The 17284-nt window shown below is 41.2% G+C and overlaps 2 protein-coding genes across 5 annotated transcripts in view; one reads left to right on the forward strand and one right to left on the reverse strand.

Moving 5' to 3' along the window:
• LOC109409852 (V-type proton ATPase subunit F) overlaps positions 1-11857 on the forward strand; it is a 421144-nt gene extending 409287 nt beyond the window's left edge. For 2 of the 4 annotated variants that reach the window (XM_062855660.1, XM_062855661.1), the window contains exons 2-5: positions 11026-11099; positions 11226-11307; positions 11416-11621; positions 11693-11857. In XM_062855660.1, the coding sequence (XP_062711644.1) occupies positions 11046-11099; positions 11226-11307; positions 11416-11621; positions 11693-11734 (384 nt within the window). In that variant the 5' untranslated portion in view covers positions 11026-11045 and the 3' untranslated portion in view covers positions 11735-11857. Of the gene's footprint in view, positions 1-10906; positions 10966-11025; positions 11100-11225; positions 11308-11415; positions 11622-11692 lie in introns of those variants that run through there. The other 2 variants (XM_019683343.3, XM_019683342.3) reach the window with 2 other exon arrangements.
• LOC109409851 (RNA-binding motif protein, X-linked 2) lies at positions 10006-10777 on the reverse strand. Its single transcript, XM_019683341.3, has 2 exons — positions 10623-10777; positions 10006-10439 (listed from the first exon to the last, which is right to left on the reverse strand). Exons 1-2 carry the CDS (start codon positions 10634-10636, stop codon positions 10037-10039), a joined length of 417 nt encoding a protein of 138 aa, XP_019538886.1. The 5' UTR covers positions 10637-10777; the 3' UTR covers positions 10006-10036.
• Positions 11858-17284: the final 5427 nt, after the last annotated feature.

Below are 17284 nucleotides of genomic sequence, written 5' to 3' on the forward strand. Positions count from 1 at the left end.
TCCGAACGTGGAAAGCGACGAAAGCGAGCGGGGCGGTAACCAAGCAACCGAAGGTGGTATCCAAGCAACACAAAGCAAACCACGTGTCGCAGCGCGACGACGACGACGATGATCACTACGCGTTCCTCACTGGGTGCGCCAATCAGGTGGAAAAGCAATGGATTTTGGATTCCGGTGCGACTTGCCACATTGCAAATTACCGGGAATTCTTCCACAATCTGGACGATGCAGCTACAGAGGACGTTTGGGTTGCCAACGGTGCGAAAGCTCGCTCGGAAGGTCGCGGATCTGGACAGATCACCGTCATCAATGATGCTGGCCAACGGCGTGAAGTGCCGATAGAGTGTGCGCTTTACGTTCCAGAGATGAAGTCGAATTTGCTATCCGTGAAGCGACTGGTGCAACGAGGATTCGTCGTCATATTCGATGCGAGTGGAGCAAGGATAATGAGAGGCGAAAAAGTTTGCGCGACGGCGGAGTCTGTCGGAAATTTGTTCGTGTTGCGCCAACCCACCGAGCGCGTATCCATGGCAACCACGAGTGACGACTGTGTGCATGCGTGGCATCGACGGTTGGGCCACAGAGACTGTGAAGCGGTATTGAAGCTACCAACCATGGCAGAAGGCGTGAAAGTGAAGAGCTGCAACTGCACCGGTGCTTGTGAAGTGTGCATTGAAGGCAAGATGCACAGAGCACCATTTCCGAAGGCGACAAAAAGTGTTTCATCGGCGGTGATGGATCTGGTTCACACCGATGTCTGTGGACCAATGCGGACGACGACACTGGGTGGAAGGCGGTACTTCATCACGTTCATCGATGACTACAGTAAGTACACGGTGGTCTATTTGATGCGTGAAAAATCCGAAGCGCTCGAGAAAGCAAAGGAGTTTGTTGAAATGGCCAAGACGCAATTCGGAAGGAAGCCCAAAATTTTGCGGTCCGATCGGGGTGGTGAGTACATCGGCAAGAAGTTCAAGGCGTTTTTGAAGCAAAATGGCATCGTTGGTCAACTGACGGCGCCGTACACCCCACAGCAAAATGGGGTAGCTGAACGGAAGAACAGGTATCTCGTCGAAATGGCCAGGTGCATGCTCATCGATGGAAACCTGAGCAACCGTTTCTGGGGAGAAGCGGTAATGACGGCCAATTACATGCAGAACCGACTGCCGTCGCGGTCAATCAGCGGTACACCATACGAGCGGTGGTACGGGAAGAAGCCCAATCTTGGACATGTTCAGCGGTTCGGCGTAGATGCATATAGTCATGTGCCAAATGCGAAGCGAGGTAAGCTGGATCGGAAGGCCATCAAGTTGAGATTCGTCGGGTACAGCGAGGTGTCGAAGGCATACCGCCTGGTCGATGAAGCAACAGGAAAGGTAACTATTAGCCGTGACGTTAAATTTCTTGGTACTTGCGGGTCCGGTCTAGGTCCCGAGGAGGAAAATCTGGTTGTACCATCGATCATGTTTCAACGAATGCAGCCGATGGATGAGCAAATCGAATCCGATGACGATGAGGTCTGGGAAGTCCCAGATGAACGATTGGATGTAGCGGAGCCGCAATCTGACGGCGCTCATCCGAACATGCCGTGCGTGGATGTCAATACGCCCCGGAGATCCACTAGACCCAACCTTGGTGCCATTCCAAAGCGGTATGCGTGCAGTGCACAAACTTCGGTTCAGGAGGAGCCGAAATCCCTGAAGCAAGCGTTATCAAGTCCGAATAGCAACGAGTGGCGCAAAGCGATGTTGGAAGAACTGGCATCGATGCAAGAGAACGACGCTTGGGAATTGGTCGACCTGCCGGTCGGAAGCCGCGCCATCGGATGCAAATGGGTGTATACGCTGAAGCAGGACGAAGCAGGCAACATAGCTCGTTACAAAGCCAGGCTAGTGGCTCAGGGATTCAACCAGCGACTCGGGACAGACTACGGTGAAGTTTTTGCGCCTGTGGTTCGTCATGCGACTTTTCGTGCTTTAATGTCCGTCGCAGCCAAGAAGAAGATGTGCGTCAAGCAATTCGACGTCAAAACGGCGTTCCTAAACGGCAACCTTGAGGAGGAGATTTTTATGAAGCAGCCTCCGGGGTTCGTCGTCAGCGGAAAGGAAAGCAAGGTATGCCGTTTGAAGAGATCCTTGTACGGGCTTAAGCAAGCGGCTCGTGCGTGGAATCAGCGTCTTCATGAGGTTCTGGTAGCGGATGGATACGAGCGCTGTGAGGCAGATCCCTGTCTCTATAGAAAGCGAGTTGGTGGCAAGTGGTGCTACGTCCTCGTCTATGTTGATGATCTTATTGTGGCGAGTGAGGATGAGCGCATTGTAGGTGCGTTGAAGCTGGTACTGCAGAAGAATTTCAAGATCACCAGTCTCGGCGATATCAAACTCTACTTGGGCATCGAAGTTGATCGAGATGAAAATGGAGACTTCTTCATCAGCCAGCGGAAGTATATCGAGAGTGTTGTCCAATCTGCCGGTCTTCAGGATGCCAAAGCATCTAGCGTGCCTATCGATCCTGGATACTGCAAGATAGAAGAGGACAGCGACCTGCTTCCAAACAATTTGGAGTACCAGAAGGTAGTTGGGCAGTTGCTGTACATTGCAGTAAACAGCAGACCCGACATTGCAGCGGCGATTTCGATCCTGAGTCGTAAGGTGAGTTGCCCTACCCAACGTGACTGGGACGAACTGAAGCGAACGGTTCGCTACTTGAAGGGGACGGCAGACATGAAGCTTCGACTGAGCAGCAGCGGTGATTCCTCTGGTCTGGTTGGTTTCGCCGACGCCGATTGGGCAGAATGCCGTACCGATCGGAAATCCAACAGCGGGTACGTGTTCCAGTACTGTGGAGGTACAATTTCGTGGGCTTGCAGGAAGCAAACCTGCGTCTCCTTGTCCACAGCAGAAGCGGAGTTTGTAGCCCTTTCCGAAGCATCCCAGGAAGCGGTTTGGCTGCAAAGACTGTTGGAGGACCTAGGCGAGAAAACGAACATATTATTATATGAAGACAACCAGAGCTGTTTGAAGATGCTGGACGCTGAAAAGTTCAGTAATCGTACGAAACATATTTCGACCAAATTCCATTACGCCAAGGACTTGAAGACGAAAGGTGTTGTTCAGTACGAGTACTGTCCAAGCGAAACTATGGCAGCCGACCTTCTGACAAAGCCAATAGCGAGGCTACGTTTGGGGGTACTTCGACAGCAGTGTGGTCTACAGCAGCAGCGTTGAGGAGGAGTGTCGAGTAAATGCAACGCAGCATGCCATCGACAATCGAAGCAGTCCATGCTTTTGAAATTTTCAATTTGAATTTTTAGTTTGTATTCTGAAACCTAGCAATAAAGACGTTATCTGTAAATTGTTAAGTTGATTTCTTTTCAAGTCCAGTCCGATTCGCTCCCCAATTCCGCCAATATTCTTCCTGTGATTCCTCCAGGAATTTGTCAAGGGATTCCTCCACGAATTTCTTCAGCAATTCTTCCAGAAATTATTCTCGAGATTCCTCTGAGAATTACTGCAGGAACTCTCCTAAAAATTTACGCAGGGATTCCTTAAGAACTGCCTCTAGAGTTTCCTCCAGAAATTCTTCTAAAGATTCCTTCAGGAGTAGGATATCCTTCAGGGATGCCTACATGAATTCCTCCAAGTATTTCTGTAGGGCATAACTCGGAAATTCCTTAAGTGATTCTTTCTGCAACAACTTATTTTAAAAATTCCTCCAGAGATTCTCCAATGAACTCTTCTTAGGATTCCTGCAAAACATAATCCTTGTATTCATAAAGACACTCCTCTAGGAATTAATTCAGTACTTCCTGCAGGAACTGTTTAGGGATTCCCTTAGGAATTCCTCTCCAGTTTGCCTAGTGGTTAAGGCTAAGGATCGCCAATCCGGAGACGGCGGGTTCGATTCCCGTTCCGGTCGGGAAACTTTTCTCGACTCCCTGGGCATAGAGTATCATTGTACTTGCCTCACAAGATACATATCATGCAATGGCAGGCAATGAATGACCTTCAATTAATTACTGTGGAAGTGCTCAAAGAACACTAAGTTGAAGCGAGGCAGGTCAAGTTCCAGTGTGGACGTAGAGCCATAAAGAAGAAGAAGAAGAAGTAGGAATTCCTCTTGAATTGGCTTCCGTGATTCCTTTTGGAATTTCTTCAGGGACTCTTCTAAGATTTCCTCCAGAATTTCTCCAAAAATTCCATCTGCGATTTCTGCAGGAATTATTCCTCTACGAATTTCTTAAGAGATTCAATTTCTTCAGGAATTCCTATAGGAATTTCTTCAGGGATTCCTCTGGGAGTTCCTGCAGGAATTTCTCTAAAAAATCCTCCAGGAATTCATCTAGAGATTCCTCCAGAAATGTCGCCAGGAATTCCTCTAGAGATTTCTCCAGAAGTTATTCTGTAGATTCCTTTAGGAATTCCTTCAGGCATTCCTCTAGGATATCCTCCAAGCAGTGTTGGAAAACTCACACTCAAAGCGCACTCATGAGTCACTCCTGCGTGAGCAAACTCGTGCGCGATTCTGCATAATTTTCTCACGCGCGAGATTTTCACGCAAAATCTCGTTCTCACGAGTCAAGCGCCGAAATCTCATTTAATTTTAAAATTAATCCAAATAAATTTGAACGGCATTCAATGTTGCTGTACGCTAAATTTGCTGTTGTTCTATCATACCATTCAAAAAACTTCGATGTAAATGTAAATAATAAGAATACCAAGAAATAAGGCAATGAGTTAAATCGCGAGTCAATTCATGCATGATTTTTTCGGCGGTGAATTTGGCGAGTCAAGAATCGCGCGTGAAACCACTCAACCATGAGATTTGTGCATTTGAGTTTTTACCAACACTGCCTCCAAGGATCCCTCCAAGACTTCTAACAAGATTTTTTTCCAGAGATTCCTCCAAAAAACCCTCCAGGGTTTCCTCAATGCATTCATTCGGGACTTCCTCCAGAGATTCCTCCTGTAATTGCTTCCGGGATTCTTCCAAGAATTCCATCAGGAATTTCTACAGAATTTTTTCCAGGAAATCTTCAAGGATTTTTTCCAGAGACTCCTATAGAAATTCATCCAAAGATTTCTCCAGGAATTACTTCAGGGAATCCAGGAGTTTCTCCTGGGATTGCTTCAGAAATCCATGCAGGCATTCCTCCAGGATTTCATCCAGGAATTTATCCAGCGTCGCTTCGAGGAATTACTTCAGGAATTTCACCAGGAATTAATCAAGGAATTCCATCATAAATTATGTCAGCAAATCATCCAGTAATTGCTCTAGAAAATCTTTCAGGGATTTCTTCAGAAATTCCTACAGGATTTTCTCTAGGATTACCTTCTAGAATTTTTTTCAGGAATTCCTCCAATAATTCTTCTAGGTTTTCCTCCAGAAATTTCGCTTAAAATTCCTGCAGGAACTTCTTCGGGGATTTTCCCTAGGATTTCTCCACGAATTTCTCCAAGGATTCCTTCAGAAATTCCTTCGAGGATTTCTCCAGGTTTTTTTCTAGAAATTCCTCCAGGAATTTCTCAGGAGATCAGTAAAGGCGGCTTTCTCAGGAGATTTTTTAAGAAATTTCACCCAGAATATCTCTAGAGATTCGTGGAGCGGACCTGGTGTGATGGTTAGAACACTTGACTATCACGCCGAGGACCTGGGATCGAATCACACTCCCGACAAACTCGCAAAATGTGAGTTCTTCCTTCGGAAGGGAAGTAAAGCGTGGGTCCCGAGATGAACTAGCCTAGGGCTAAAAATCTCGTTAATACAGATAAAAAAAAAATCTCTAGAGATTCCCCCAGAAATTCATTCAGCAACTGTTGCAACAATTCCAAAGATTCCTCCAGCAATTGCCAAAGGAAACCCTCCAAGAATTCTGCCAGGCATTCCTCTAGGATTTTATCCAGGAATTCCAGGAATTCTCTAGGAAATACCCCAAGAATTTCTGCAGGAATTCTTCCAGCAATTTCTCTAGGAATTGATCCAGGAATCGCTTCTGGAAATCCTTCAGAGCTTATGTCAGCATTTCACCAGGATTTTTTCCAGAAAATCTTCTGAGGATTTTTTTTTTCAGAAATTATTCCAGGAAATTTTCCACGAATTTCTCCATGGATTTTCCCAGGAGATTCTTCGAAGATTCCTCTAGGAAATCCTCCAGAAGTTTCTCTAATGATTGTTCCAGCAAATCTTCTAGGGATTTCTTCAAAAACTCTTCCAGGAATACCTTCAGGATTTTTTTCAGGGATTCCTCCACGAATTCCTCTAGAGATTCCTCCAGGGATTTCTTACAAAATTCTTCAAGGAATTCCCTAGAGGATTTCTTCAGGATTGCTTCCAGAAATTCCGCTAGAAATTTCTCCAGGATTTTATCAAGAGATTTTTTTTTTCAGAAATAGAAAAATAATAGAATTCCTCTGGAGATTCCTCTAGAAACTTATCCAGTAATTCTTTCATAAATTCGCCTGGAGATTTCTCCAGGAATTTCATCATTGATTCCTCCTCCAACAATCCCACAGTACCAGTATCCAGGAATTTCTCCAGAAACTCTTCCAGGAATTCCTCCAGGAATTTCTTCAGGAATTGCACCTGGACATCCTTCAGAAATTAAAAACAATTCCTCTAGGGAGTCCTCCAGGCCTTTCTTCATGAATTTTTTGGGAATTGCTTCAGGAATTTCTCCAGAGATTTCTCCAGGGATTTCTCCAGGAAATCCTTCAGAAGTTCCACCAAGGATACTTCCAGAAAATCCTCTAGCGATTTCTTAAGAAATTCTTCCAGGAAGTTATCCAGGAATATCTTCAGTAATTTTTAAGGGATTCCCCCAGGTATTCCTCCAGCATTTCCTCCAAGGATTTCTCCAAAAATTTCTTCAAGAATTCCCTTGAGGTTTTCTTCAGGAATTCCTTCGAGAATTTCTCGAGATATTCCGCAAGAAATTCCTCCAGGAATTTCTCCAGGACATATCTCAGAAATTACGTCAGCAATTCCTCCAGGAATCTCTTCAGGAAATCTTCTAGGGATTTCTTCAGAGATCCTTCCAGGAAATTCTCCAGGATTCCTCCAGGAATTCCTCTAGAGATTCCTCCAGGAATTTCTTCATAAATTTCTTCAAGGAATTCATTCGAGGATTTCTCCAGTAATGCTTCCAGAAATTCCGCTAGAAATTCCTCCAGGATTTTATCTAAAGTTTTTTTTCAGAAATAGAAAAATAATAGAATTCCTCTGGAGATTCCTCTAGAGACATATCCAGTAATTCTTCATATATTCATGTAGAGATTACTCCTGGAATTTCCTCATTGATTCCTCCAACAATCCTACAGTAATCCCTCTAGGAATTCCTCTAGGATTTTATCGAGGAATTTCTCCAGGAACTCTTCCTGGAATTCCTTCAGGTATTACTTCAGGAATTTCTTCAGGAATTGCTCCTGGACATCCTCCAGAAATTATAAACAATTCCTCCAGGCCTTTCTCCATAAATTTCTCCTGAGATTCTATCAGGAGAATTTCTCCAGAGATTTCTCCACGAATTTCTTCAGGGATTTTCCCATGGATTCCTCCAGGAAATCCTTCGATGTTTCCTCCAGGAAATCCTTCGATGTTTCCTCCAGGAAATCCTTCAGAAGTTCCACCAAGGATACTTCCAGGAAATCCTCTGGGGTTTTTTTTAAGAAATTCTTCCAGGAAGTTCTCTAGGAATACCTTCAGTAATTTTCCGGGATTCCCCCAGGTATTCCTCCAGGAATTCCTCCAAGGATTTCTCCACAAATTCCTTCAAGGATTCCCTCGGGGTTTTCTTCAGGAATTCCTTCGAGGATTTCTCCAGGAATTCCTCCAGAAATTCCGCAAAAAAATCCTCCAGGAATTTCTCAATGGATTTACCCAAGGAATTTGTCCAGGACATCTCTCAGAAATTACCGTCAGCAATTCCTCCAGGAATTTCTTCAGGAAATCCTCTAGGGATTTCTTCAGGAAATCCTCTAGGGATTTCTTCAGAGATCTTTCCAGGAGATTCTCCAGGGATTTTTCAGGGATTCCTCCAGGAATTGCTTCAGGGGCAGGGATGGGAGCACTCACTTGGAAAGAGTTACACTCACTTGCTATTTTCTCATCTCAGAAGCATGCTATCAAAAAACAGTGTATGGAGCACTTTCACCTCGTGGTTTTATCTCAAACTTTCTCGAATAAAATAAGGGTCGCACACGCATACCAAAGTCGTGACAGAGCGTTGAAGGCAACTCTCCACGAGGTGAGTGTAAGTTGCATTCACCTCGTGGAGACTCGTCTTCATAGCCCTCTCACGATTTTGGTATGCGTGTACGACCCTTGATGTGTTCGGCAAAGTTTTAGATAAAACCACAAGGTAAAAGTGCTCCATACACTGTTTTTTGATAGCATGCTTCTGAACTGAGAAAATACCAAGTGAATGTAACTCTTTCCAAGTGAGTGTTCCCATCCCTGTTCAGGGGTTCCTCCAGGAATTTCTCCTGGAATTTCTCAAGGATTTTTTTTTTCAGAAATTTCTCCAGTAAGGCCGATACAAATATTTATTTCACTTTTTGTCCCACCACTCTTTGGCTAGTCGAGGGGGGAGATAAAAATAATAAAGCATTTAATCTGAAAAATTTTTAAAACTCATCAGATTTGTTAAAGAATTTTCACCAAACCCCGAAATATTGATAAATATTTTTCATCTGCCCCCTCAAAATGCAAAATCCAGCTAAAATTTTTTGAAGGGGGGGGGGGGAGACAAAAAGTCAAAATATTATTTGTATCAGCCTAATTACTCCCAGAATTTCTCTGAAAAAAATTCTCAAGGAATACCTCCACGATTTTCTCCAGGGATTGCTCTAAGAATTCATCCAAGAATAACGCCAGCATTTTTCCAGAAGTTTCTCCAGGCATCCCTCCAGGTTTCTTTCTAGAGATTTTTCCAGGACTTGCGTCAGGGATTCCTACAGGAATTTCATCGGGAATTTCTCCAAGAATTCCTCTAAGGATGCCTTCTGGAATTTCTCTGAGATTTTCTCTAGGAATTCCCCAAGAGATTTTTTCTGAAATTATTCTAGGCATTCCTCCCAGAATTCCTCTGGGAATTTCCTCCAAGAAATCCTCCAGAAATTCATCTCGGATTTCTTCTAGTAGGTATTTCCTTATAAGATCTCTTCAGATATTTCTCTAGGTTATCCTCCCATAACTTATACAGAAATACAGAAATTCCTCCAGGTATACTGTCAGAAATTCTTCCAAGGATTACCCCGGGAATTCCCCCAGGGATTCCTACAGGCATTCCTGTAGCAATTACTCCAGGGATTCATCCAGCTGTTTCTTCAAAGATTTATCCAGGAAGTTTTCCAGGGATTGCTCCAGGAATTTCTCATATGATTTCTTCAGAAATTCATCTCAGGTTCTGTTCAGAAACTCATTCAGGAGATCCTTCGGAAATTTCAATCAACTTTTCAGGAAACCCAAGAACTTCTCCAGGAATACCTTTTTGTTATTATTTCAAAAATTTCTTGAGAACTTGCTACCAGCACCATGTTAATTTATGTAGATAAGGTTTTTTAACATATTGTACGAAATACAACAGCGTGACTGCTGAAGGGTTAATTGATGCTTTTAGATTATAATGTTATTAAGTTCAATTTCATCGTATTGCGTATATTTAGAAAAGCTAGTAGGTACAAATTTGATAAGAGTGCTACACTAGGCTGTGAAGCAACCTTACGACATGAAGAGTAAGATTTGATCAGATTCTCCAATTTTTGGATACCCGACCTTCACGACGAAAAAAATAAACTCACACATTCATTTTCAGAGTGATAATATTTCCTTTCATTAAACAGGAACAAAAAAGACATAAAACACCTACGCAAACTAGTAGGTAGATTTTATTGAACTTAATTCGCGCTCAATTGTCCAATTTGGCGTTATTATTGCGTGAGAAAATCAAACATTCCAGTGCAAATCTCCGCACAGGCCTGTGATACATTTACGGCAAACAAGACCGTGTTCAAATTACCTTACCAATCTATTATTCATCCTAGCTGTACTTGGGCGCACACCCCTCCATATAAAGCCGTTTCGTTTCCTCGTCCGCCTTGTCATCCTTCGGTGGTTTGTAGTCAGACACGTGGTCCACCCGCAGTGTCCTGCCGAGCAGTTTGATGCCATTCATGTTGTCCACCGTTAGGACCGTGGACCGTTGGTCTTCGAAGCAGATGAAACAGAATCCCTTGGATTTGCCGGTTTTCCGATCGCGTACCAGATTGATGTTGACGATTTCACCGTACTGCGAGAAGACCGCCAGCAGGTCGCCCTCGGTCAGATCGGACGGTAGACCGCCGACGAATATCCACGCGCTGTCCTTGTACTGGTCGTGCCAGGAGTCTTTGCCACCGAACTTGAGGTCCTGCTCGCTCAGTTTGAGCACGTTTTTCATATTGCTGGTTGGGTTGGATTAAATGAAAACAAAATTTGATCAGTCACGTTAAATACGATTTTTTAATGCATTACAAATGAGCCCATAACTGTGACGACCCCTTCTTCCCCTATAATGTTTACATACAGGTGTTCAGGCATAATACAAGCCAAATTATGTAGGGAAATATTTAGTTATTTTCACTTACGTTAACGGATTCATTTTTACACCAAACTATCAAAAAGATATAGACACTATTCACTACTAATTAAACAAGTATAAACTAAGTATAAAATCCTTGGAAGGCGTATTTTAATATTTAATTCATTCGCTGAAACGCGAAGTGCCTCCTCGCTGTTTGTTTACTAAACAGCTCGAGTGGTTGCCAAAAGAATCAATCTGTCCCAGAGACGTTACGTAGAAAACGTCAAAATCAGCTAACAACGGTAACGCCAACAGCAGTGTTTTGGAAGCATTTGACAGCTCCCAGATGATCAATTTTTGATCAGGTGACATATTTTCCTTGTTCCAAGCAATCACTGTGCTGGCAAGTTGGTGACGAATTTTTAACTAAAATTGAAGAAAAACTTACATTTTGTGGTCCTAAATTTCAGGAAACCGAACATTCACGATGGCTCTTCTGTCCGCTGTAAAGGGAAAGCTGATTTCCGTGATTGGCGATGAGGTAAGCTGGAAATGACTGGATTGTTTTTGGTTCTGTTGACTTGCGCATTTTCATTTCTATAAATTATACTAAAGTAGCTCTTAAATTCTAATTTATTGGATTCTGACATGAAATCTTCCATTTTAGGACACCTGCGTAGGTTTTCTGCTGGGAGGCATCGGTGAGATCAACAAGAACCGTCACCCCAACTTCATGGTTGTCGATAAGAGTAAGTTGATCGCCCTAGCTAGAACGCATCTTCCGTTTGATCATTAGAATTGGATAGGAACCTAGCTACGGACACTAACTGTACCCTCACCCCCTCCAACTTTTATAGACACCGCCGTCAGCGAGATCGAGGATTGCTTCAAGCGTTTCATCAAGCGCGACGACATCGACATCATCCTGATCAACCAGAACTACGCGGAAATGATCCGTCACGTGATCGATTCGCACACTTCGCCGACGCCGGCCGTGCTGGAGATCCCCTCCAAGGACCACCCGTACGACGCGAGCAAGGATTCGATCCTGCGACGTGCTAAGGTAGGGGGTGATCGTCTGCTGTCATAAACATGGGTCCATGACGCTCAACTGTTGCTCTATCTTCTTTGCAGGGCATGTTCAACCCGGACGATATGGTTGCCAACCGTGGTTAGTTCCATCTTCCGTATATCTTGCTATTATGAGAGCTGTTCATTGTTTGTTGCTTATTTTTTCGGTTAAAGTGAAACATCTGTTAGAACAATAAAATCATTCCGTGCGTAATCATCGTGTAAGAAGCGGTGTTTCATTTTTCGAACTAGCTCATAAGATGGGTAAGCTATTAGCTAACAACTATTTTTTAGAATCTACCCTGAATAGCAAAGCAAGAGAACAAATGTCCAATGAGATAAAGCTAGTTTCATAGCTTAGCCATCGTTCTATGATCACTTTCACAGTTTTTGACTGAGTGCTTTCTAAATTGCTCATCGTGCCTAGGAATAAATCAGGCATTCGATTTGAATAGGTCCTAAGTTTGCTGATTCCTATGTAGATTCGACCTATTCAAATTGAACGCCAGAAATGATTATGCGCTAGAGCTTGTAGCTATTCATTTTATTTTTCAAAGTTTCTTTAACCCTAGTAGGATGTTGGGGTCAATATGACCCAGACAGGCACGCTGAACGTGCACTACACCATCGTTGTGTAAAAAAACGAACATCTTAGGAGGGTTGAAGAAAGTTGTATTTTGGCGTTTCAAATAATCGAATCCCTCGATTTTTTATTTCCTTATAGTGTTATTCATTCGTGTATTTCCTTACAAATTTTAATGGGAGTCGTTTATAAGATTATTCACAATTTATTTCCCTTACACGCGTATAAGTACGAATACATTTTGCATTTCAAGAATCACACTTAGTCCAGCACAATAATTATAAATGACATTACAGATCTATCTATCTATATATATATATATATATATATATATATATATATATATATATATATATATATATATATATATATATATATATATATATATATATAATGAGTTTGCAGCCCCTTTGAGGCAACAAAACTCACGAATGGCCGAACCGATCAGCATGACCCTTGCACGTTTCGATTCGTATTCATGGTGGCTGTGTTTTTTTTTTTTTTTGCTAGGTTTCTAGCTGCACTCTGAATAGAGTTGAAACCTCTACACTAGACCCGAAGATAGAAAAGAGTACGTAATCTTTCAGAAGCAGTTTGCCAGCCGTACGCGGAAAATGATATCCATTAAGACACTGTTGCCTACTGACTCAGAAAGTTACGGTAGAAGATTGGAAAGTTTTCAATTGGTCAGTCAGTCAGGATTTGCCTATGTAGTGTTATGGCCACACGGTTTGTGTTTGTCTCCTTGTTTGATTTTGTGGTATGGTTAAATATGTTTTTCTCCTTGTTAAGTCAGTTGTCGTATGTTGTTTTTTTTTATCGAATCAATCGAACCCTGTATGTTAAAATATAGTTGATCCTGTGTCAAATTGTTTTGTTGATTTCGCTAATCGTTTTCTACTTGTGTTCATCTCTTGTGTCCTTAAATTGTCATCGGTCCAAAATCCACAGAAACATGTAACTGAACTTCTGAACATCTAAGAGATAATCAAAAATACGCCAAGTTGGTCAGTTGATTGCAATAAAATTTTAAAATAATAAAGATTTCATGTCAACTTTCATCCCGTTACAAATACTATTAAAAATATTCAAATTCGTTCAATTGTCCTATCGGTCCTACCTAGATGAACCATATCATTTTCTCAAGCGTAGCCTAGAAATGTCAACCTAGTCATACACAAGTAACGTTGTTCAGTTAATATAAAGCAGTCAGTTTTTGTACAAAATGTCACGTCGAACGCATTGACGTCAACAATGCGTTTAAGTGTTCGCACGTTAGCTTTGAATCTATCAGCACAATTAAGTGCTGCAAATCTCCTTCCCACTATTGATTCTTCGGTCGATTTTTATTGCTTTATTTAAAGAAAATATGACCAACTAACATTGTAAAGATTCGAAAAAGCGACTATGACATTAATAAATTACTATGCAATAAAAATCAACCGAGAAACGTGGGAAATAGAGCCCAAACAACATGTTGAAGTCAGATGGCTGTAAAAGGTTCCAAAACCTGTCACAAATCCTATAATACTTTTATTAGGATTTGTAACGATCATCAAAACCTTCTCAAAGCCAACCGACTTGGAACTATTGCTTAGGAATAGACTCTACTGAGCCCCGGTGGTTCCTCCTGTTTATCGAGCATGTCTGATGCATATGATCAGCCATACTCCATCTGCAGCAGCCGGTTCGTGATGAACCGTTGGAGGCGCATTAAAGTGTTAAAAAGGTGATATGTTTCACTAAAGAACACTACATTACAATAATCAAAATGAAACTCCTTCACTTTAATACCGTCAACCCCTGCGAACTTGGCCAGGGATTCGTATTCATGGTGGCTGTGTTTATATGTATAAAAAGTTACGAAAATGAACTGGGAAAATCAACACGATCGAAATGAAACCAATCTAGAGTGCGGTGCTGTTATGAGCTCAACAGTTGTCAAATCACCACAGCTTGGCAAGACAAAGTTTGCCGGGGCAGCTAGTTCCTAATATAAATAATTTATGCGTTTCTTCTGAAAATCTTACACAATTTTATGCAATTCAGTATCATAATTTATATTTTATCTAACTCATTTTGGTATCATAATGACCAATATTTCCGAACTGGTCCATTATGCAACTGAAATGAGTTGCATAATGAAAAATAGTTGTATAATGTTCAAAATGCAACTCATTTGAGTTGCATTATGAACATTATGCAACTCAAATGAGTTGCATTATGACAAAAGTCATTGCATAAAATTTTGTATGGAACTCGTTGCAAAACTCGTTTTTTCAGCACTCTTCGTATTTATCCAACTCGGCAAGCCTCGTTGGATAAATGTACGACTCGTGCTGAAAAATACAACTTTTTGCAACTCGCTACATAAATAACTATTGTTTTTGTTTTTTTTTTGTATTTTTTGTTCAACTGAATTTGGTTTGCAAAAATACTTCATTGAGTTTCAGGGGTTTTCAGGAATTCTCAAACAATTTATTTTACCAATTTTCGGCGATGGGTTCAATAGGTTTTAGCAGAATTTTCTAATAACTTTACCAACGGTCTCCTCTGAAGTTTAATCAAAATATTTCTCAGAAGATCTGTAAGAAAAAAATCAGTAATCTTTAGAATTCCTGAAGGAATCTATATAAGTTTTTGTTGAAATTTCTGCTAGAATCGCTGAATGAAATCATGCAAGAATTCCTGTAGGAATATCTGATGGAAATCTGGGGGAAATTTAAGCAAGAATTTCAAATGCAGTTTTTGGAGTAATTCTTGCTGGAATTCCTGGAGCAGTTCGTGAAGAAATGCACAATAGAATGCTCGTAATAGTTTGTAGAGGACCACTGAAAGAATTTCTGATAAAATATGGCAGGATTTTTGAAGAAATTCCTGAAAAAAGTGTGTTTTTTTTTGCTAGGTTTCTAGCTGCACTCTGAATAGAGTCGAAACCTCTACACTAGACTTGAAGATAGAACAGAATACGTAATCTTTCAGAAGCAGTTTACCAGCCGTACGCGGAAAATGATATCCATTAAGACACTGTTGCAAACTGACTCAGAAAGTTACGGTAGGAGATTGGAAAATTTTCAAAATTGGTCAGTCAGTCTTGAAGTAGTCATTTATCAGGATTTGTCTATGTTGTGTTCAAGACCAGTGCTGAAAAATTCATTTCGTCATATCTGAATTCAATCACCTACAGCTCATTTTAGAAGCTGAACCTGAGAATATGGTATTTGAAAAACTTGTGCGGCTAGACCAGTTGTGCAAGAAAGTCACGAAAAAAACGTTATTTTTCGAATATTTAAGGTAAATGTCACGGACTACCTTCGAAAAATGCCAATGATTTTCACGGTGAATGTTCTTTTGGCATTTTTCAAAGGTAGTCCGTGACATTTACCTTAAATATTCGAAAAATAACGGTTTTCTTGCAGAACTGGTCTAGCCGCACAAGTTTTTCAAATACCATATTCTCAGGTTCAGCTTCTAAAATGAGCTGTAGGTGATTGAATTCAGATATGACGAAATGAAATTTTCAGCACTGTTCAAGGCACACAATTCGCACTTGTTGTTTTGTTTATTTTTCTGGTATGATCCGTTATTTTTTTCTTTTGTCGTCAGTTGTCGTATATTTGTCAAGATTTTTAATTTCTGGAATACTGTATTGTCTTATTTTGTTCGATATTTGATACATGATGTGATTCAGTACTATTGGGTAAATCTTAATAGAATGTTAGATAGTTATGTTTGCCATTTAGATTTTCGAAAATACGCGTTTTTATACTGTACTGTAGAGTACAGTATTGGTCCTTATTTTCTATAAATGTAGTATATCATAGTCTCTCGCTCTTCATGTAATACCAACATTCAAAAACGTCGAAATGTCTACTTTGTCATACAAAAAATACAGCAAGTCAAAGAATTTTTCGTCGTGTCAAGCTACATTGGTATCAAAAATGCGTCTATGTATGTATTGATCACACGTTAGCTTTGAAACTATCATATTGTTTAATTCTGGACTTTCGTTTCCAACATCAGTTATTTGTTTGATTTTTAATGAAAGAAAGCATTACTTAGTAACAATAGAGGCATTCAAAACATATTAGGATTCAGTCACAAAACGACCACATTTGAAAACGTTAAGAGTGAAAATATTATTCAAACAGTAACCATTAACCAACAGCCAAAAAACTGCCATCAACCAAGCATTTAATCTTTATCTATCTTTACAGTTGCGGACACTCATGTTTGATCTACTCTAAGTTTACCTAACCTAAACCAGATGGATCAACAAAGAAATACTAAACTATAACCTGAACGTGGGTTTTTTAGTTGGGCGCCAATGTAACGAATAGTACATTGGATTCTCATAAATGCACATTTTATTTTCCGTATCAGGCCCCACGTCTGGGAACTTAGATACGAAAAACAAAATGGAACATTACAAATGCACAAAACACAAACATGCAACACATAACATAAATTGTGCCCAGTTATCCAAATAGATAACTAAGTCCGAACCCAGGATGACGAGGTTTCATTTTTGTTCTTGGTCCATCAGTCAATCCTGTAATCGTATTTCTTCTGGCGGATTGCCTTTTGTTTGCAGCGTTACTTGCTTACATAGCTTATTTTGGTCTAGGAATTTCTAATCCTAAGGGGGCATCCAGATTCGGGCAACAACACAAGACCGTCTACAATTTGATGTCCGTGTTAGGGGACGGCTTGTGCGTTTTGTACTGGATCGCTCCTGAAATTTTTGGAGCGCTACAAATGCACATTAAATTTCAGGGACAAATGTACAAACCTTAGTAAAACATACAAAATAAACAGACAAAATGTTCACAACAATTTACAAACGTAACCGGCTAACTCAGTCGGTAGAGCATGAGACTCTTAATCTCAGGGTCGTGGGTTCGGGCCCCACGTTGGGCGCCAATGTAACGGAAAAAAAGTTTTGCGAAACACTACAAATGCATTGTGCTCCCGATGGGTACCACAATGTAGACAACTGCTAAAAGAACCCTACAAATGCGCATTTTATTTTTCGCATCGAGCCCCACATTTTGAAGCTAGTGGGATACGAA

Source organism: Aedes albopictus, chromosome 3 (genome assembly GCF_035046485.1).
Source record: "Aedes albopictus strain Foshan chromosome 3, AalbF5, whole genome shotgun sequence".
Lineage (NCBI taxonomy): Eukaryota > Metazoa > Arthropoda > Insecta > Diptera > Culicidae > Aedes > Aedes albopictus.